Source organism: Lycorma delicatula, chromosome 8, assembly GCF_047948215.1.
Source record: "Lycorma delicatula isolate Av1 chromosome 8, ASM4794821v1, whole genome shotgun sequence".
In the NCBI taxonomy this organism is placed as follows: domain Eukaryota; kingdom Metazoa; phylum Arthropoda; class Insecta; order Hemiptera; family Fulgoridae; genus Lycorma; species Lycorma delicatula.
The window spans coordinates 97,497,528-97,521,061 of record NC_134462.1 but is presented as its reverse complement, the minus strand read 5'-3'; the positions used below and the strand labels follow the sequence as shown (position 1 = coordinate 97,521,061).

At 33.1% G+C, this 23,534-nt stretch overlaps 1 protein-coding gene across 2 annotated transcripts in view; it reads right to left on the bottom strand.

Moving 5' to 3' along the window:
• Positions 1–23,534, bottom strand: part of LOC142329562 (E3 ubiquitin-protein ligase MYCBP2-like) — a 482,039-nt gene that overhangs the window by 128,467 nt on the left and 330,038 nt on the right. For both annotated transcript variants that reach the window (XM_075374241.1, XM_075374242.1), the window contains exons 2-8: positions 20,940–21,162; positions 10,029–10,223; positions 9,377–9,553; positions 7,112–7,318; positions 3,850–4,055; positions 1,958–2,090; positions 387–519 (exon numbers count right to left, since the gene is read on the bottom strand). In XM_075374241.1, coding sequence (XP_075230356.1) covers positions 387–519; positions 1,958–2,090; positions 3,850–4,055; positions 7,112–7,318; positions 9,377–9,553; positions 10,029–10,223; positions 20,940–21,162 — 1,274 coding nt within the window. The remainder of the gene's footprint in view (positions 1–386; positions 520–1,957; positions 2,091–3,849; positions 4,056–7,111; positions 7,319–9,376; positions 9,554–10,028; positions 10,224–20,939; positions 21,163–23,534) is intronic.

The window sequence follows — 23,534 nt, the reverse complement described above, 5'->3', positions numbered from 1 at the left end:
ACGCTAAGAATCTTAAAATGCAGTGATTGTTTCATAACTCCGTAGTTTTTCCTTTCACAGTTAAAACCTTTTCTTTCATAATAATTTAAAACTCCACCATGTTTTACAGGCATGCTGTACTTTGATCATCCCCTCACTGCATACTATGCATCTCAATCCCCACCCTCAACAGAAATCAATACAGCCAACTGTATCAGAAATAGTATTCTGCACAATTATTAGTCTACAATACCTTTAAAAAATTATACTTTCTCTTTCCTGCAGTAAAAATAAAATATTAAGTAAATAATACAGTACATTGTGATCAGTTACATAAACCAAGTTGAACGTGAAATCAAAAGCATTTGCCAAGTTTTAACATACTGTTATTATCATATAAGTGTTACCTGGTTCAGGTTGCAGGTAAATGTAAGGTGTTTTATCAGAAGCGAGAGACCAAGCTTCACCATCCCACGTAAAACAATATTTATTCATTGTATCTTTATCGAGCTGAACCCACGTACCTTCACTATTTACCAACTGAAATTTAATACAAAAATAAATACTTAATGATATGCTGATTAAAAACAATTTTGCTTATTGTTTTAAAGAGTTCTGTGCAATCTCTTTATCAAGTATACAAATGACTTCTTACTTTGTGATTATTTCAACTAAACCACAGTAAATTTACTTAAATATCTAAAAAAATATTTTCTTATTTTCTCTTAAGAAAACATTTACTCAGATGTATTTACTCAGAGGAAATATTAATGCAGATATCTTAACACTTAAAATATATATCCTGAGCTTTCCCTCTGTTTCATCCACACGTCAAGTGAAACCAAGCATGAGTGCTAAGCACTTACCCTCTAACCACAATGACTTGGCTTTATTCATGCTAGCAAAAGCGACTCCATGATTTTTGTCATGCTAGACTCTCACAATATCAGTCATTATCATATATGCTTTTGGTTTTTTCTTTCTTTCTAATTTACTTGAAAGTAAAATCTCTATTTCACTTGAAAATAAAATTAACAAGAATGTACAACTGAAACTGCATGATCTGAAAACAAACACTAGATGTATATAAACAGCTATGAATATAAGAAACACATAAACAACCATGAAAAATCATTAATATTCTGGAGCTTAATATCTCTACAAACCACTTTCAGTCAAGGCAATATAAAAAAAACAAAATATGTATATGCATGAATTGAAAATTATCCAGGTGATTAACAGTGTAAAGAGCTCTATCAGAACTGACGATTAACAGTGAATAAAAAACTATAGTCAGGTAATAACTTTTAAAAATTTACATTGTTCATCTATTTTGGAGATATAATTATCTAGAATTAGAATACACCCACCAATTCTATATGCATGTTCATATTTTTACTATTATATCACATAACATACACAGTCAAGAAGTCTAATAGTTTCAGTTTTGGCAAACTGTTTCACTTTAGCAGACATGCTTAGCAAGTCACCATGCCCGCTCACTAATTTATCAGTTGTATACATCAGAGCACTAACACATAAGATCAGAAACTCATTCATTACCCCAAGCTGGTACTTCCAGGCATAAAAATATAGAGCATCTTAACAAAAAAATGTCTTGCAACTGATTTTTTTCTCATAACCGTTAGTATCTTTAATGGTTAACTATTTTAAAATATTTTAAATTTGAATTTTAAATATCCTAAATATATTTTAGTATTTGAACATTTTCTCAGTCATGCATAAAACATGATCACATGAAAGGTTAGTTTGTTCATCATAAAAAATTTCTAATCACTTACAGAAATAATTTTATTTAAATCTTAACTGAACGTTCTGATTCAAGTAGAAAAATTTATTCTTATACAAAAAAGTGTACTTCTATAACATTAAGTTAGATGCCTGCAAAAAAAAAAAACTTTTATATAGTAATATAGATTACACATTATTATAAAAAGTACATAATAACAATAATTACATGATCAGTAACTGTGATTGTATTTCCCAGCACAAGCATACCAATTGGTGGTGCTTTTAAACTGGGTTTACTTCGAACATTGTGTCCAGATGCTCCACACAAAATGACCTTATATGCATGTGGTCGAGGCTTTCTGAAAAAAACAACCAAACAAATAAATGACAGTAATTTATGTTGAAACTAAAAATATTCTGCACATCCTGCTGTTCTGCTATAATCATACAGAAGTAAAATTTTAGCAATTGGCCCAAAAAATAACTTAACCTGTGTAACAATGATTCTTTTTCTTTGCATTATTGAGAGTAGAACAAGAAGCAGGACAAACAAGAAAAAGTTAATAAGAGAGGGCAAACCTTTGACATTCTGATGAGTGAAAGAAGGTCGCATTCCATCTGGTCATGTTAAAAGGATGAAGAACGGTCTACTACAGCATACAGCAATGGAGCAGGTCATAAATGGAAGAACTTCCTTTTGTAACCAGTAAAGTAATAAGAAGACAAAATAATGAATGGAAGTTGATGAATTGTTCACTTACCTGCTAAGTTCCAGTATCAGAAGTTTGCATCCCAAATTTTATACCTTTGTATGAAATGAAGGGAAATTCTTGAATTTTATTACTTTTTGCTAAGATAATTCATTTCTAAATCAAAGAATTGCACTTCTGTGTAATTTTATAGTTTTATGTTAGTTATATGGATCATTTAACAGTGCACATAACTATTTATATATATTCTTTTTATTCTGATTTTCCATACTGAAATAGTTCCATCATGGTATTTTGTTTATATATGTGCATGTGCTTGTTTTTTCACTAAGATAATTTTATCTCTATCACATTTCCCACACTATTATTAATAAATTATATTTAATCTTTTCCAGTATTTCAAATAACATTAATATCTATCCATTTCAAACAAAGCCACTACCCTAGAAACAATTTTGTTGATCAATCATCTCTATTTTTATTTCCTACCAATAAGAGGAAGTTAGATCTTGTATTTTACATACAAACCACAACCAACAGATATCAGCGAAATTCCTGCCAGAATTTTAAAATAAATCATAGATGAAATTATTGTCCCTCTAACATATTTAATTATTCTTCTTTTAAGATATTAACAAACCAACTTTCAACAGTAGAGTATTTTCCAGCTGCCTTAAGACTTCTAATGATATTCCTCTCCTTAAGAAAAGCCCCACACATAATTTACAAAATTATAGAACAAATTCATTATTATCTAAATTTTCTGTAGTATTTTAAAAAAATTATAAAAAATAAACTTTGAACATGTCTTGAAAACCAAAATGTAATCGCCAAAGTTACAGGATGGTTTTAGAAAAAAAATTGTCCACTAACAAATCCATTTCCCAGGTTTTAAAAACTACGTCTTTACAAATTTTCATTTGTAAGCAACCTTTGCAAAAACATTAAGGTTTGGCGACTCAGTCACCAGTAACACGAGTTACTCCTAAAAGTGGCATTTAGCCATTCTCAAGAACAAAAACTGCCTAATACCAGCCTTTCTGTGAAAATAAGTGAAAATAAGGAATAAATCGGTTTTCTGCAAAGGCAACTCTGTTTCTAATACAGGTTCTGGCTGAATAATCAACGCCATTAACCACAGAGAAAGGATCTCTGAATCATGCTTCTTATATTTCTGATTCTTTATATGTACACAACCCTAAGAAAGATTGGGAAAGAAATTGTTAACCAACAAAATAATGTACTTTTTTGTAGTGAAACAATGTCTCAATGCAGTAACAGGAAATAGGGACAAAATAAATTTAAAACATATTTATAACATTAATTTATTATTTAATACAAGTAGCATTAAATACTACTTTAGAAATTCTCAAAATAAACATTCTGAATAGAAAGAAAATATACTTACACACTGTCAGAAGAAGGTGTTTTCCTCATTATTGTTTCTTTGATAACATGATCTAATATAGATTTTGGTTCTTGTAGTGGAAGCAATAACGTTTTGCCAAGGTGCTGATTATACTGCAAACACCATGCTTCTGCATAAGCACTGCTACAATACTGTCTTATAGTCTCTTGATTCAATCTTAACCACACCCCATCATCATTGTGGATCTAATAATATAATAATTAAAATATGTACTAAAAAATTATATAATCGACAATAATATTTATTAAATGCATGCCTGGCAAACATTCAAATGCATAATTAATATCAACAACAATAACAACAGCAGACATAAATCATCATCATCATCAGTTAAACATTTCAAGAGGAAGAATATTGGTCTCTTACTGGTATGGATTGATATTCATAAGCTCATAACAGTGGATGGTCTGAGTAACAATGATAATAAGGATAGTTACACACAATCCACATAAAATAATAAAATACGCATGGAGTTCACCAAAGATAAAAGTCTGTATGATAATTTTTTTTTTTTTAAATATAAATAACTTTCTTCTAAGTCAAATTAAAACTAGCACAGGTTACCTGAGCATCCATCTGAGACTGTCTAGCACAACAAAATTACAAGACAATATAAACATGATACTTATTTTTCAACAAGATGACACACCACAAGATTTCTATCATGAGATAACCCTTACTAAAGTCATATTGTTACAGCTTAGAATGGGTGTGGAAGAACCACAGCCTGGCCACTATCACTCCAAATTTTCAACAATACATTTCTTTGTATGGAATTGCACCAAAAAAACAAAGTTTTTGATCAGACTCATCCGGTCAGTCTAGACGAAAAGTAGGTTCAAGTAACAAAAAAGTACAACTATAGATGTAGATGTTATCTCTTACCATTTCGTATAAAATCGCTAACTAATGGAACAGCAACTGTGTAAGACAAGAATCCAGCACCGAACATTTTTATAAATACCTATGCAATACGCTTGAAAATTTACTTTCAGTACTGCATGAAAAAATTCATTTATTTCTTTTTAATTTTTAATTAAATGTTACAGCTGCGAAACTATTTTATGAATTCACTGATTTCATAAATTGTACAGCTACAACAGAGCATTATATAAACACATAATGAAGGTTTAAATATAAGCAGAAATATTTATAATGAGTACAAGGTGGACATGGCTCACAGAATAAACACTCATGTCTGAATTTATCAATAGTTTTTCTTTTCCATATCAGTTGTAATCAACATGTCTAAGTAGGAGTGTTCCATAGTGAATTAATATTATACTTTTTATAAATTTTGTATAAGATTCTGTCTCAATCTTATACAAAAATCAATTCGGGGATAGTGTCTATGTGTCCAGATTGTATGAATGGTGTGTAATTCAAAAAGGTTCAGGAGTGACACAAAAATCTATTGAAGACCCATAGACTAAGAATCTGAGGAAATGAAAACACACAGACTGAAACTGATGAAGCACTCATTTGAGAAAATTGGTAGATTAAAAAAAAACAGAAATCTCTAAAAAAAGATTCAAGTATTGAGAATATAGAAACAACAGTAACAGATTACCTCAAATTTAATAAGTGTTACACAGGTACTAGATTTAGAGTGAATACTAGGGGGCAGTCTGAATACAAAGAAAACAGATTGAGTAATATCACACAACAACTTCTAAGCAATATAAAATTGCTGGAAACAATTTTTCAGATTCTATTTTTGCCTGTGATGAAATATAGGTAAACTACTTTAATATGGAGACAAAACAATCAAGTATGCAGTAGCATCATTCATTTAATCTTACCCTTCACCTCGCAGAAAATAAAAATTATATTTTCACCTAAATCAACTGCTTTCAAGATTCACAAAGTGCATTCTATCTCAACTTTATTAGAATAAACAACTATCATTACTCCATATTATGCCATGATTTATAAGGGAAACTGATGCTTGTAATTAATTTCAAGAGAATAGATGTCCAATTTTCTATTTGTTCCTCCAGGAGAATAACTCTCCATCACAGAAAATATGAAGCAAAGTGGCATGCTATCCTGTTTGCTATTAGTCCAGATTTAGCTTCATCAGATTATATCATCTGTTTGGTCTATTTAAGGAATTTTTAGGAAGGAAAAACTTAATGAGGCCTTAAACGATTTGTTAGGATCTTTAATTAAGAAGCTTTTTGGAATGCTGAAACAAAAGCACTCTATTGGTAAGAGACTATACTAAAAAATAATGTACAAATCTGCTCCTTTTACTTAATAAATAAATAATAATTAAGAAATTTCTTGATTTGAATGTTATTCTCTGTCCTTCCTACCATGTCCCTCTAACATTCATTAGCGTAGGTCAGGTAGACTTAAACGGACATATCTACATCACTCAGTCTTCTGAATACTACGCAGCAGAAAGCAATGGAAAACTACAGCTGTTTTTTTCCAAGAAAATGTACTGTTACTGATGTTACTGGAAGTAACATCATTTAAGTGTTTGACCTGGAATGAAAGGTATGCAAAGGAAGTAAAAAATAAAATATCCACAAAGAAAATTGCTTCTGTAAAAGTGAAGGGATAGAGATAGTAAAAAATATTTCCGATAAAGTTAGAAAGATTTTGCCAAATAATTTGTGTGGAATTTTTTACGATATGGATCAGATCTGTGGACAGACAGATAGATGGGAAAGAGATATTTGGAGAGTTCTCAAAGGCAGTTTTGGAATAAAATTGAATAAATTTGAATAAAAGTGACAAGTATATACTGGTAGAAAAAAGAAAAGCAAAGGGGCAAAATCTGATGAAAATGATAAATATAAAACATCTTGGCTCAGGCATATCCTTCATAGGAATTGTCTAACAAAGGATTATACAGAGAAAGGTGGGAAAGGATGGGAAGAGAAAGAAAAAAAGATCTGACTGCTTACAGGCATTAGAAAGAGAAGTTACAAGGTAATGACATGAGATATTGGTAGAATTTAAAAATGGAGAAAGTTTAGTTGAAACCTGTCATAATAATAAAGAAGAACCTGTAGATAACGTTAGTAAAAAGATGACCATAACAGTCATCTTCCTTTTTTTACTAATAACTTTACATTACGCAGAGTTAAAAATAAAACTCATAATCATAGTCAAATCACATCAACATATGTTGTGGTATTTTAGGGCCAAACAAAATTATGTAAAAAAAAGGCAAAAATGATAGAACTATTTTAAAATAAAATTCAATAAAATTAATTGGTTCACAAACCTCATCAACAAAAGCGATAGTTCCATTGACATGTACAATTCCTATCTGTTCACTCTGCAAAGATGGATGAGCTCTAATGCGTAAACCAGCACTATTTTTTGCAACAAATTTACGTAACCTGTTTGGCTGATGAGATGTTTTACGTACAATACTTTGATTCGGTGGTGTTAAACCTTGTGGTGGTTCTTTAACTTCCACTTTATAGCCCTGTAAAAAAAGTAACTTTAAAATAAAAATTAACATCCTCAAGTAGTAATACAATTAAAATATTATTCTTCAGTATATGATTTAATTACTTCTCTAATCACATGATATCTGAGATCAGGTCATTGTGTATCACTGCAGTAATAATTTTATATATTTCTGATACTGTATTTTGTTTTAAATCTTATAAATTGTAAAAGAAAGAGGTTGGCTTAACCAATAAAAATCTTACTCACTAATAGGGCTCTCAGTCAGTTGATGATCTCAGGAAAAATCAATGTAATTGGAATGAAGTAAAAATAAATCAAGTAGTTAAAATGAACATATAAACAAGTCTCATGTAGAATAAATAATGTATTAGAAAAACACAAGTTTATTTAATACATCTTGCAACATAATTCTCCTAATGATATTTTCTGATAAAATAATATGACAAGTATAAATATCATAAGACTGATATATAACACAGATTTTGAAATAATTTATTTTAAAAATAAATAAATGTGCATTATAGATAAACAGATTATTACGGTTACTACATAATGTGCTCCAAGATTAGTCACTCTGTGTTAGTCACTTCAGAAAAAATAATTTTGTTATTCTAAGGTAATAAGTTATAAAGGTTTTTAGGAATAAATTATCAGATATGATACCAAAGAATGCATCGGTAAACACATATAATTAAGCTTATATAATGAATTCTTTTATTTGGTGGCTATACTAGCCAGTTGCTACTATATCTCTCTAGCCATTGGTTAGATTGATATTATAAATCATAGTATGATATTCTGTGATCAGCCTGATGTGTAAGTAATTCAAATTATTTGTATAATCTGATGTTTTATTCAGTTTTACATAGGCAATAATACTCACAACTTTATTATAACATATACTACTCTGAAAAAATACGAGGTAGTTTCAATAACTAGATAGAAAACTTTGTTAACAAAATTGGTTTTAGTTAATCTTACTGTATATTTGAATAATGGATATAAATATGATTATCATAAAATAATATAATATCAAATAATAATCTGTAAGCTGTTTCACACTTAAAATCGAGTGCTTCCTTAGAGCATTTGATCTGTGGTGAAGAAGTGGAGTGTTCTACTGTTTCTAGAGATGATTACTTGAAAGTGGATAATAGTCAAATTTAAATCATTTCTTTTTTGCAGGGCCTTGTCTTGGGAATTTTTATCATTGTATTTTTGTCATTAGTTATCTAGGAAAAGCATGCGAAGATAAGAAACAATTTTAGAACTCAGATTAATTTTAGAAAAAAAGGACAAAGAAATATAGCTATGATATTGTATGTGATTAAAAGCATTTCATAGTATAGAACGAAGAACAATTCAAAATTTTAAGAAAAGTAGAATTGAAGTGTAAAGAATGAAGAGTAATTTAGAATAAAGAAGAATAATTTGAAAAAAAAAAACGCAATAAAAGTATAAAATGAAGAACAGTAAACAGTACTACGGAAAGATGTGAGATACTGAAAGCTTTATTCGCAGTATCTTTTAATGTGTCTTGATTTAAAAAATGTTCCACCTAAATCGTAAAAAATACTTTATAACTGACTCTACCAGAAGAACTACCTCCACAAAATAAAATAAAAATTGTCAAACCTGATCATTTGATGAAGAGTTAGAGTTGGAATGTACCACACAAAAAAATGCATACATGTTGAATTGAAAACTTCCTCTTTTATGTGATAAATAAATTAAAAATTAAATATTTCAACTAAAGTGATAAATTCTTTTATAAAGTGATTACAATATGGATGGCAGAGTAGTGTTCTCATACAAATTTTAGATTATGCGATCCATTGCAATGCATACCATTGCATTGGTATGGTTCAATTTACTGAATTTCATTCAATAAATTATTGGATGACAACTTTTTCATCATAGCCTAAATAGTTTTATATTAATATATTTTTTCTTGGAAGGAGTTTTTTTCCATAGAAATATAAGAATTTTAACTATTACATTTAATAATCCATTCTGCACAAAGGTAAAGAAAGATAAAATTAAAATACAATAAAATGATAAAACAAATTACCTCATCCATGCTGTAACCATCGATAGTAGTCAATATTAAGTACCAACCGACGCTGCCAGGAGTCCAAGTTACACTGTATGAACCATCACAATTTGGACGCACCAACATATTTTCACTGGATCTTTTCATTGCTGGTGATGTATACCGCAATTCTTCAAATGAATAATTTTCATAAGCCTGTAAAAAAAGGTAATAAAACATAAACAATTAGTTTTTAAAATAACAAATGATTTATAATTTATCTATAATTTTATATAGATATGTAAAGCTACAGACTGTACCATTTTCCAGCCTCTCTCTTCAAATTGGCATTTGATATTCCAGTGCCACAAACTTATTACATTTTTATTCATTATTGTTTGAATAAGCTTAACTTAATTTTTTTGTATTGTTTATTAAAAAAAATAGACAAAAAGTAATATGGTATTATGATAGTTATGAAAAAACAAATATATGATTTGAACATTTTTATGCACAACATACATGCAGACATTATGTAAATCTTAAACAAAGTATGTTTAAATATGCAATGAAAATGAATCAATAAATATAGTGTAATGAAAGAATACAATGTCTACACACAAAAACTTTCCTCATATTAGGTAATCAAAATCCTAAAATAATTAACAAAAACATTACTATCTATAAGTACCTTCATTATAGATATAGCGTAGTAGCACATTTTATCCTTGACTGTTACTTCATAAGGAACATCAATACAGGGTAGAGCATGACCACCAAAAGTCATTTCATCAGGCTGACTGACCCTTCTTAATTTTCTACTACTGTCAATTGAAACCTCTCCTCCGACTTCCTTTTTATCAATCGGTACTGCTTTCACTTCCACCTTAAAGAATACAAAAATAAAGAAACAAGTTACACATGTATAACAGTGCACAACTGTAGTGTAAGCTCATCACAAGATGATACCAAAGATAAGAATACGATACAAGAACATAGATAAGAATAAGAATACAAGTTATGTTTCTAGGGAATTATGTACAAGAGTTTTATGAAAACTGTAAGACTGAATTTTAATAATTCATTTTAATGCAGCAACCATTGGGATCATTTTTGTATATATTTTCTGGATTAAAAACCCGGAGTACACCCAATTACAAAAGTTTTCTAAAAGGAACAACTAACAGCTTTTCTTCAGCAATTACTTCCTTAGGTAGGTGATTAGGAAATTTTATTCTTAATTAGCTAATTTTGTTATAAAATTTCAAATTTTGCTAATCTAAAAAATTTTAAATTATATTATTATACTTTTTTATTTCTTTCTTCTTTTTGCAAGGGTGAACAATTAGGAAGTTCAAAAGTCAGGACTATAAAGATGTAATAAAAATAGATGAACTGTAATGCAAAGCAAATTAAGAGAACAGCTAAAATGTAATGAAAAACATATTTAATTTATTAAATATATTTTAAGTATGATATAAACAAAATAGAAAAAAATTCAGGCTTTTTTCATGAACTATTTGTTTTAAGCCCTTTGTAGACTGTCACAAACAAAATGCACTAAAGTGTAAAAAGCAAAATACAAGGTAGTCTAATCCATCAATCAGAAAAAATCAATAAAAAGTAACATGAGAACACAATAAAATGAAAAAGGAGACTGATTATTATTCAAATCAATAGTTCACTGTTTCACCTTGAGGCAAGAATTCAAAATGCACAATTCCATTAAAATTGAAAAAACAGAGAGCATCACTTTGATACTGGATTGAGACTGATGTGCTTTCTTGGGGCGTGGAGATCCTTTGTCAAGCCATTGTGATGATTGAAGTTTTGTCTCAGTTTCGTAGCTGTAAACCCAGCTTTCATCTCCAGCTTATGATGCTTTGCATGAATGTTTCATCTTCTTGGCTTGTTCAAGAAATTGCTGACAAACATCAACTCAATGTTCTTTCTGCTGTTCGGTCATCAAATGAGGAACAAACTTTGCTGCAACTAGATGTATGTTCAATTTTTCAGTCAAAATATGCATGATCCAATCGAGATGCTAATCTCTTCTGCAAGTTCTCTGACAGTCAACTGGCGATTTGCACGTACCAGATCATTGATTTTCTGAACGTGGGTGTCATCAGTCGATGTCAAAGGCCTTTTCCTGGTCGAGGGTCATCCTCAATTGACTGACGACTACTTTTATTCGAGAAAACCATTCATAACATTATGCATTATCTGCATAAGCTTGTTTCAAAAGTTGAAATGTTTCTGTGAAAGTTTCCCCAGTTTCACTCAAAATTTTACGTTGTATTATTACTCCAGAAAATTGTACATTACAAAAATCATTACTAATTCTTAAACACGTTGCATTCAAATAACAATAATACAAAAAGTAAACGAGATGTATACAATCCAAGAACATGTGGTTACAGAGGAGGTTACACAAAACACACTGCTGCCAACCATACATCACTAAATATCTTCATTTGGGCGTAATTAAAAATGTTTGGTTATTTTCTGAACAGACCTCATACTTAGATTCTATAGTAACATCAATAGAATATCGATCGATAAGGACATAGAAATATATTAAAACAAATCAACTGAGGAAGAGATCTCCATCTGGAGACATCTGTGACTAAAGATTACCTATTCAAGTTAAGGAAAACATATATAAATGAGAAGAAAAACCAGTTCTTCTCTACAGATTGGAGAGCTGGGCAATGCAAAGAACTGATGATTAAATATTTTATACCAAGAGAGGTGTATACAAAAGTCAGGGTAGAGGAGTAAACATGTTGAACAAGATCAGAAATAAATGTATCTGTAGATTTTTCAAAGTTGTGCTGATGCAAGACAAACTTAGGAAATAACGCCTATATAATAACTGATATAGACATGTCATGTATTGAGTTGTGGCCATATGACAAGAATGATTTTTACAACAGAAGAAGCCAAAAGAGCCATAGCTGTTTCCCAGACATGTGGACTAGAACCATATAAAATGATATGGTAATAATTGAAACAAATCCTGAAATTATTAAAGATAAGGGAGAATGGCATAACAGAACTAGGAGGACATAACCCGATTGAAATGGGATACGGGTAGAATAAAGAAAAAGAAGACATCCACATAAATACAAATATACACCTAAATACATGCACACATATATTTATGTAAACTATATCCTAAGTGTAACTCTAATATTCCCATCAAAATTGCTCACTAAATTTTGATGGGATCAAATTTAATGTTTAATGATAACATTAAATTTCAGACTAAAATCTCACAGATTTAAGTAACTTAAAAAGTTTGTTAATTTCAGCCATATCATCGCCAAGAATATTGCAATTCTGTGTGCTAATTTAAACCTAAAACTCAAGTATACAACCAAGGAAAATGTTATGAACTAGCACCAGGCAGTTATTCAACCATGAATTATACCAGAGGATCATCAGATGATAATGGCAAATTTGTTGACTAAACGCAAACAGCAAAAAGCCACTTTCTTCATAATAACTTTGTCACTCTGATGGCTTCTGTAGCAATACATTCGCTTTAATATGACATAGCTTACTACTACCTACAATATCTGACCACTCATTCTTCCACCCCACTTTCAAACAAAGGTCTACAAAGAACGCATACCTAGAATAACATGATTAATGAAGGCCTGCTAAAAGCTAACATAAGCAGCTACATAAACTTTTTCATGGACAGGATTCTTACATATTAAGAAATCCAACAGAAACTTACAAGTTTATTGCAATTGTTAAGGATATAGACAGATGTGTTAATTTGCACAATATTCATGTAGGAAATAATAGGTAGTGCATGAAAAGAACTGTCCGTACTACCAAGCACAGCTCACTAGATTATGGTGCAAATCCCCTGCAATGTGATAAATAGCCATAAGTGTTGTTTGCAATTCAGCAATAAATGTACTCAATTGTAAAGAGCAGACCAATGTGGTAAATTTTCTGTCCAACCGCAAAGGAATATCCAATGAAATTACCCTCCTTAGACAAATTACTGTAAATTACTATATCTAGGAAAGAAAAAAAATGTGCACTGATGGACAGAGAATATATTTTTTAAAAGACAAATGACCAGACAGGTTATTACTCACTTTTGTCATGCAAATTCAGTAAAACAAATATTTAATTAAAAAAGAAACACAATAATACATTATACATATTGGCAATTTTCACATACCAACAAACAAGAAAAAACCAAACATTAAGTTGCAAAAGATTGAAAAGGTACTACTAAATAAAAGGAAAAAACAACAGAAGGGGTCACCCATTACTCGTACAAAGTTTTCAAAAAACGGTTATTCAACTCAATCATCAAAAGGTAAAGACAGAATTAAAAGTTATAAACGTAAAATAGTTTATTTTAATAAACTGAAACAAATCAAGGTGGGATTAACAACTCCCGCATTGTTGAAAAGAAAAAAATTGTATGAGTAAACTAGAATTCTGACAGAATCGAACAGCCTTTAAAAATTTCAACAATTTACCTACTTAGTAAAGTCATCATCTAGAATGCCATCAATGGTGTCTACTAGTTTAAACTTTGGAGGTAATGCGGCTAACAAAGATAATCAATGATAATGAGATGAACTGTAACAAGGCAGTTACTAGTACCTAGGAAATATGTTGATGCATCACTGGAATTCATGAGACATCTATGCTTTAATTTGATGCTCTAACTATAATTAACATCAGGCGACCACCCCACACTGTCAACTTCAACGATATTTATTGTATAATATGTCTTAGTTAATTTTCAACAGCCACTTAACGAGATACACGCTTTTTGAGAGTAAACAAAGTATAAATCTTCCTCTTTGCTGATGTTTGCGGCTGATGTTGCTTCAACATCAGCACTGTCATTTCCTGGGATCATTATGCAGCTAAGAAAGAGGATATAGTTGGTAGTATAAGACCCAGTGAGAAAAGTATATGCAGAGCTCGAATACTCACAGGAAGTTTCAAGTAGGATGCTCTGTGAAACTGACACTAATTAAGCCTACTCCTTCAAATACTTTCACAGAAATGACCCTGAGGTCTGCTTTTATATATCACACATAAATCATTGTTAGCTGGTACCAACATTACCACAGGAAGAACGTTGCAATCCAACACTTACTACTGAGCTAGAACAAAATCATCTGTAGCAAGTCGAAGAAAGATCTTTTGGATGAGGTCCAACATCCTTAGTGCCATTCATTTGGCGGAGGAGTTGAACACTCCTACTATAAACTCCTACTCAGTGGCGGCATACTGTGGAACTGCAGCACCCCCTATTTCCACTTGATATTATTGATAAAATTTAATATAATGAGTCCTTTTTTTCTTTAATCCTTTCTTTATACTTGTACAATATATTACTTACTTACTTACTAGCCAACGCCCACTCTTGGCTGTTGAACCATTTTGTGACGTGCTGACCAGTGTAGACGGGCTTCTGTGTAAACGTGGCCTTCATTATCTTTCTGTGAGTAGTCAAGAGCTCTGCAGGTTCCCAGATGGTCTGCATCCGTAGTTTTGTGGCCGCAGAGTTGGTATGCTGGAGAGGTCAGAACCCATAATTGAAGTAGGTGCTAGGCCAGATAGTCATGTTCAGTTTTTAATCTAAATGCAACAACCTGACTGCTCAAGGAAGGCTATAACTTAGAGGGCCATGTGGGACAAGGCTCTCCCACTTCTTGCCTGCCACTGATTCTTTGCAGTTTTTGCCAATCCAATTATTGACTGCAGAGTTTATTTGCACTGTGACTAAGTTAAGGAATGGAGTGCTGGATGGCTGAGGTAAAGAATTTCCCAGCTTTGCCAATTTCAGTCATTTCATTACCATGTATGTTAACATGGCTGAGAAACCACTTTCAACAGCTAGCTTTGACATCCCAGTTCGTTTAAGGTCTTCCTGCACTCCAAAGTTCTTGTGCAGTCAGTTATAGTGTTACGTGACAAGTTCCAAATGGCTGCTTGCAAATCAACAAAGAAAACTGCCTTCCTTGTGGAAAGGATTTCAAGTTGCGTGGTGACTGCTTGAATCACGGAAATCTCTCCATCATAATTGCTCTGTGGAGCACCAACTGCAAGATGCTCCTGGAAGTGGCAGCAGTAGTACACGGCTCCTATTTCTCCTGTTCCTGGTATTGATGATCTGTCTGTATAAATGTGTAACCATTCCTGTTCCAAATAATCTTCATGAATGGTTTGGAGTGCAACCTGTTTTAATTCCGCCTCATAAGAGGTATGTTTTGGAAGTTGATAATATTTTAAGTTATATTTGTCTTGCGGTAGGTGGTCGAAAGAAACTTGATAGGTTTTAAGTGGTGTTATATCAACAGGTGTCAGGCTGTACTTCTCATATAGGTTCTTATATGCAGTGAGTGGTGCAATTTGGGTTTTGAGCCTGCTTGTTGCTTGCTGATAACTGTGCCACTGTTGCTTATACACTCTTTGTCAATGTTCCCAGAAGCGCAGTGCACTTCTTTAACGGTGTACAATATATAATAATTAATCTTAATGTCAGTAGCCATACCCCAGTTCATGAAAAAGATTCAAAATTCTTTGTATGGAACTGTGCGTTTCACAGTTCCGGCGGCGTGGTGTATAGCTATTGTGCACATAGAAAGCTGCACGGGAAGCTGCAAGGGAGAGAGAGCACTGTCGCTCCCGCAGTACCGACCCTGGCATGCTGGTGGTAGGTAGTTTTCTTTATGGCGTAGTTTTCTTTATGGCGTAGTTTTCTTTCGGCGTGTGTGTATAGGAACGTTCCTTGTTCGTTCCCTTTTCTAGTTTAGTCAGTGGAAGGAATATGAGTGGTTTAGTTGTTTTTTTTAGTAGTGATCAGAAAACGGCGGAAAGCAAGAAGCCCTTGCTTTCCGCCATCAAAGAGCCTTTGATTGCCAAATCTGTCCAAAAACACACTGAAAGGGAAAAAGAGAAGGTAATTAATAAAAACTAATAATGTATTTGTTTCTGTCTACATAGAAATTTAAATTAAACACCATAGAACTATAGTGTTTTTAACCGGGCATTTCATTAAATTATTATCTAATAATACTAAAAAATATTATTTGTATTGACATTTTATTATTTTTTTCGGTTAAACCGAATATTTTAAGCATATCGTGCTTAAAAACCGTGTACCATATTCTTGCACGTGGAAGTGTAGAATTAGATTATTATCCTGCTTCCTGCTATTCTATTTGATTCATTTTTTCGGTTATTTTATTTTACAGAAAACTTTTCATGACCTTTTCATGACCTTGAAAAGGCCCAGAAAAAGATTTTCTGGAGCAGCGCCCCCACTAATTTTAGCTACGAGCCGCCACTGCTCATACTCGACTATAACCGTGCGTGAGTACGGGAAAATGATACCAGAAGCGTTCAATCTCCATCTTAATCGACTGACAAATCACGCGAAGCGCATGTTAAACGTAAAACAATGTATATTAAGTTCTCTTAAAGATTTGATCCACTTCATGTATTCATCGACATAAATACCTAAAAACTTCCACAGAGCGAAAATGACTTTTCTTGAAACAAAAATAATTTATGAGTGGTAACGGTTCGCAAGCGAGAAGAACGTAAGTTTACATTTTGTATTATCAGTTAGTAAAATAATTTTTTAATTAGAATTTAATTACAAAAAAATATTATCGGTAAACGAGATATGAAATTATTGTATTTATTTTTCAAATTTAAACTTTTTTATCACTGTGACTATTTACAGATAACCGATAGGCCTATAATGATGTCATTCAGTTTGCATAATTATTCTATATAATTATATTTGTCAGATGACATCATCAGGTTAAATTTAACTTATTTATCTGTACATAATTTTATATTACGATATATTTCACCATATTTCAATTTCAAATTTTTTCTCTTGTAAAAATTGGTGCATAATCTACTTAGAGGGCATTTTATGATAACACTGTCAAGAAGTATTGATACATAAAAAAAAAAAACTAAATGTATAAATCGGAAGGTATTCATAATTGTAAATGTGCAACAAAAGAAACTACTGAGTAATAAAATTAAGCTTTGGTAAATAAATTCCTTTTCCTTATACTACACAAAATATTCGGATTACATTATAACATGGGTAAAGAGCTAGTTGTATCCGACGATAAAAACTCCCGTTTTTATTACTTTAATCATACAGTACAAAACAATAAATAATAATTTTCTGATTTACAAGATCGGAATCGAGGCAAAGCTCCGACAGCTTTCCCCATAGAAAACTTATCCTGTTTTCTATCTAGCTATCACTTTGGACTGTTACGAGTGATGCAATAACAAAAGGGTAATTGAAGCCGCTGCTTCTACGAAGATGTAAAAGCGGGTACCTTTTTCTCCATAGATGAAGTATGTAACAGATTGTCGATTGGGGAATTCAGACAGGCGGCTACACAAACAGAGCACACTCCATTCCAGGGAGGATTTATCATCACAAAAACACAAAAAAATCCCACATTGTAAAAAATAATTCAGAAATAAAGTAAAGAAAAAATGAAGCAAATTCGTTTAAGTACCTTAGTAAAATGTAATGTACGGACCAGAGTGCAAGTATGTAACGTAGGCTTTGCAAAGGGACGTCCGGTAACCAGAGATAAATTTACGAGAAAAATCATACAAGAAAATGAAATGAATGAGATTGTTGAAGCGGTCAAGAAATTTAAACGGCTAAATACGATCGAACATAACAAGTCGATGAGGGGAAAACTCGCTTCCTGAGTGATAGAATCGTATCCCCAGAAATGAAAGAGAAAAAGTATTAAAAGAATAGATTAACTGCAGAAAAGAGTAGAATATTTTTGAGAGACACCGAGTGTAGTAGCTTAAGTGATAGCGCCCCGACTTTCAGCAGTAAGGTGAACAGAAACAACGAAAAATTAAGGCCGTGTATGTTACATTCCTTCTCCTTTTTCCTGTTTAGCCTCCGGGAATTACCGTTCAGATATTACTTTAGAGGATGAATGAAGATGATACATATGAGCGTAAGTGAAGTGTAGTCTTGTACAGTCTCAGGTCGACCATTTCTGAGATGTGTGGTTAACTGAAACCCAGCCACCAAAGAACATCGGTATTCAAATCCGTGTAAAAGTAACTGCCTTTAATAGGACTTGAACGCTGGAACTCTCGACTTCGAAATCAGCTGATTTGGGAAGACGCGTTCACCACTAGACCAACCCGGTGGGTTCGTATATGTTGCCCAGTTTCGTACAACGGAAACGTTATATAGGACAAACAGATCAGAGGTGAGTCTGCACACCGTGATATTGTTAATGTAGAAATGGTACGTTATTTGAGATAGAATTTCTTAGTTATTGAGTCTCAAGAATGAACGTTCGACATACATCCGACTCTGTCTAAATTGACAAAGAATGCAAAGATTGATTGGAATTGCATTGACAAATTTTAAACTTCAGTTTGGTTTTAAGGAAAAAACAAAAAGTTTGGTCAAAAAAGCAGTTAAATCGAAAGAGATTCATTCACGCAAATCGATTTTCCGAGTTTCAATAGATGCAGACAATATATACAGATTTATGCAAAAAGTGACGCAACCTTATGGAAGAATATTTCCTTCTTTTGTTGCAGGTTTTATTGAAGAAAAATGGGTTACATAATGCAGCAGAGAATATTCATTGTCTCCCAATGTATTATATGAGCCAGTTACGCCCAGACCCAGAATTCCTTCACAGAAAAGTATGGTGTGTAAGCACCAAACAAGTCTTCCATCAAGCGGCTGTACGACAAGTTCCAAGAGACAAGGAATGTGGCAGATGCAGCCAAAAGTGGTCGACCGAAAGTGCTAACACCAGAAAAGTTGGTCGACAGGGAAGCTGCATATTTTGTTAGTCCTACGAAGTTTGTACGATACCTATCTAGTCAGTCTGGTCTCTTCGTTGGTAGTGGCTACAAGGTACTGCACAAGTGTTTAAAGATGATCCGTACAGAATTTATGTTGTTCACAAGTTGTTACCTGCAGACACTGGAAAACATGTAACTTTCTACCAGTGGTTCATGTCATCTGTAACGCCAGATGGAGAAGAACTCAACGACTGGTTTTGGTCTGACGAGGTATAGTTCCACCTCGATGAATACGTGAATGCACAGAATTCAAGACTTGGTGTACGAAAAATCCAAATCAGCTGCACGAGTCTTCTCTACACGGACAAAAAGTGGCTGTTTAGTGTGCAATTTCACGTAGGCGAATTTTCATGACATTCTTTCATGGTACAGTGAACAGTGAACGCTACATACAAATAGTGAACAATTTGTAATCATTATACTTGAAGACTGGCTAGAGTACACGTGGTTTCAGCAGAACAATACTACGGCACATACAGCCAACACTATGACTTTCTTGGATCAGTGTTTTCATGGACAAGTGATTTCGAAAGAGTTGTGGAGAATGAATTTTAAAACTAACAACACCCAAACTAATAAATTTAAATTAAAAACGTTAAAAACAAATTTCACAAGTGACATGAACATACTGAAGTTTCAACACCGTATTAAATCGGCTGGTCAGTCTGACAACGCTGCTGATATCACCCGACAATAGGAAGAAATGGCGAGGAAATCTTAAAGTAGGGAAAATTGAATGATTTGTTCCAATCTATCTGGAGGACTCGTAGAGAGTGGACAATAGTTGCTGGCTTCCTTCGCTTCCTCGCCCTGAGCAGGGCTGCCGAAGGGATTTAGTAGGTGATAGGAATCTGGGTGGCTAGGGACCACCTGGGCAGTTGACTGGCCGAAGGTAGGCGCTTAAGGCAGCGTGCCTCGGTTAGATGTATTTGGTGTATTGTATTGAATTACGCTGTCGGCGGAGTTGCGGCCGCTGCCAACGGGCATGGTTATCCTTGCCCGGGGGGTACGATCGCGCTCCGACGAGGGCATTTATGAGCTAATGACACTGTCGGCGGGGCGTCTCTGGGTACTGTTTTGGTGGTATGCAAGGGAGTCTTGACGGCGGTTTGCGAAAGATGGTGAATGTCACGCGGGACTCCGTGATGGCGCTGTGCGGGAGTAGGCGTTTATTCTCCTCTCCCGGGCGGACCGGAGCGGAGTCAGATAGAAACTCATTTTGAGTAATAAGCGGGGTTCTTAAGGGAACTAGGTAACAGACCTATACATTATAAAATTTCGTTGGAACGGTCGGACCAACCGACCGTTCCAGCCAAATTCCTAGAGGCCTTTGGGAAGCGCAATGACTACAAAGAAGCTTTTCGGTGAATAAATTATAATCCTCGAAACAGGTCGACGTCTATCTAGATGGCAATCGTAACTGAAGACTTCACAGAATGTGAGTTTCTATCTAAGCAGTCCGGTTTAATTGAAATCGTTTTCACTCGGGACTTTAAAATTCTTAGTGAATTTCCAAAAGTTACTACTTTGTACACAATTTCCCCTGTTTACAGTGTCAAAACGCGGGACTGGAGTGAACAACAAATCATTCAGGCCGAGCTGAATCGGACTAGTTGATTTTATTAAAACGGATCCGAAATCAAGGGTACAAAATGAAAACTCGTTTTATTAAATAAATAAATATGTATTGTTGACGTAAAAATTGAGTACATACCGTTAAATTAGGTACGTAAACGAGATCGCCGTATTGGTCTTTCGTAAGAATAGTTATGTTGGAAGGCCATCCGCATCTCAAATCATCACGGCCATACAAAACTTGACATCTTGACGGATCGACGTACGGATCGGGTTGTAACCAGCGAGATAGACGTCCTCCACTCGTTCCGGGAACACATTGTACCAAATCACGAAGGAATAATCTTTCGTTTGAATGACAACTGAAACATAAAAAACAAATAACTCTCAGCTAATGTTAGAATGCAACAATAAATCGCAGAAAACTGCTGGTTGAGCTACATGTATGTTGTAAAGAGCCTGAATCTTGAAGCTTAGTACTGTGATAACTGAACCTACTCCAGCTGACATTCTATTACCCGTTTAGCGTAACATACGGTTCGTTAAGGAACCGTCTGTATATTTACACACTATGCAAAATTAGCACTACTAATATTAAATAATATAATTAATTTATTTTTACTAGCACAGCCGGCAATGCTTCGCTATTGCTAGATTTGAGAATATATATAGATTAAATGAACACAATAGAAAGTTTGATAAAACATTAACAAAATGAACGTTACGGAACTTCACAAAATTTAACCTTTCCCTTTCCTTTTCTTCCTTTCCCCATTTCATTTTTACTATATTCCCTTTCCCCGTTTCCCCCCACTTTCCTCTTTTCATTTTTTTATTAATTTTTCTTCAGCCCGTTTAAGTAATTATTTGCATCCATAGCGTCGTGGTAGTCGCCAGTTATTACATTGCTTTCCAGATTAATAATGTATCCGAAATAAATCCCATCTCACCCCCCCAGAATGTATAATAATATTATTAATCTATTGCCTTTAGAACTTGGAGTTATATTCCTTCCCCTGAAGTATTCCTCTATGATTTCGTTGAGGTATAACTTGAAAAAATATACGTTTCATCTAGGTAAACAATCGACCTGTTTCCGGTACTGAATTTTTTGATCGCGTCTATGTATTGTATTCTTTTAATCCTGTTAAAATTTTATGAACTGCATTTTTATCCGATCCTGTTTTTTCTGCATCCTTCCTGACATTCAATCGGCGGTCTTTCACCATCACAGCTCGTAACACTTCCACATTTTCATCGTTTGTTGATGAGGTTGGTTTTCCAGAATGAGGATTGCCTTCAACATTTTCTCGGCCCTCTTTGAAAGCTTTATGCCACTTAAAAACCACAGTTCTCGATAGAGTGGAAACTTCATAAGCTTTGGTTAAAGAATCAGATGTTTCTTTGACAGACGTATTGAGTTTCACACACAATTTGATAGCGTAACGTTATTCAGTATTTTCCTCCATCGCAAACGTAACGAAATTATAAAACACGACCATACACGAACAGCAGTAGCGCGCGACTGGCTCAACCGATCCAGTTCAAACAGGTATGGGCGTGCAGCCAAGGTCACGAACTACGCGCTGTTATACATCAAGGACGTTTTACATTACCCGTTCGTCCGTACGAAAATCAGTATACTTACTTTTGGGACAAACTTCGTAGGCCAGTTACCGGTTTATCTCTGATAGGTTTTCTTGTAATCTTTTCTTTAATAACTACTTTTTCTGTTTCCTTATTCTTTTAACTTGCGATCGTGATATATTACACGCTGCTAATGTTCTTTCTTCACACATTTTAATTGGAATAATGTATTTGTTGTCACTTCCCGACTTTCCAAATTTACTTGCTTTTTTCATGAATTCGTACACCTTGTTGATTAACTCCAGAGCTTGCCAACATAAATTTTTACGAGTCGGTGGATTGAGTTCATTCTTCCTGCTTGCAACTGCAGATCGAATAAAAATTTAACCTATCCTATATACACTATTATAAATTATGAAAAGCAAAACGCGGTACTAGCAAAACACACTCGACAGATGAACAAAAATGACTGAGCATTGCTATTACGCAAAGCTTTCCACTTTTATTCTACAAATAGAATAAATATAATTTTTGTTTTTATTTGGTATATGATGCTTGCTATTAATGTATGTATTTACTGTTAGTCGACTAATTAAAATGATTCATTTATTGGAGTAACTCATTCTTATAAAACTGTTTCATTTAAAAGGAAGTATTGACTTTATCACTTTTATCAACATAATTTATGCATCATTTGCAATTTTTAATGTCTGGGCCATAAAATATCATACTTTAGATGTATAAATACCTATAACATTTTCAAAAAGATTACAAGAGAAATAATTCAGGATAATTTTATTTTAATCTTAATTAATATTATAAAATAAATTATACTAAACATCGATTTGGGATAAAAATTTCGTAGTTAAATAAGATTTACGTTTAATGTAAATTATAAAATGATTGCCACTGAGATTGAATCTTGAACAGATTTAGTTTTCCGTTATGTAAACACCGACCGATAAGAGAATCGTTGATATACAACATATTACGTGCTTCACTACAAGCATCAGATTTCATGCCCCCTACTATATTACGTACCGTTTTTTGTTTTGTTTTTATTTTTTAATTCATCTCAAAAACTTAATAAAGAGACTTGAGAAAAAGACACGTTTCTAATACCGTTTCTATATTCATTTGACTTTTC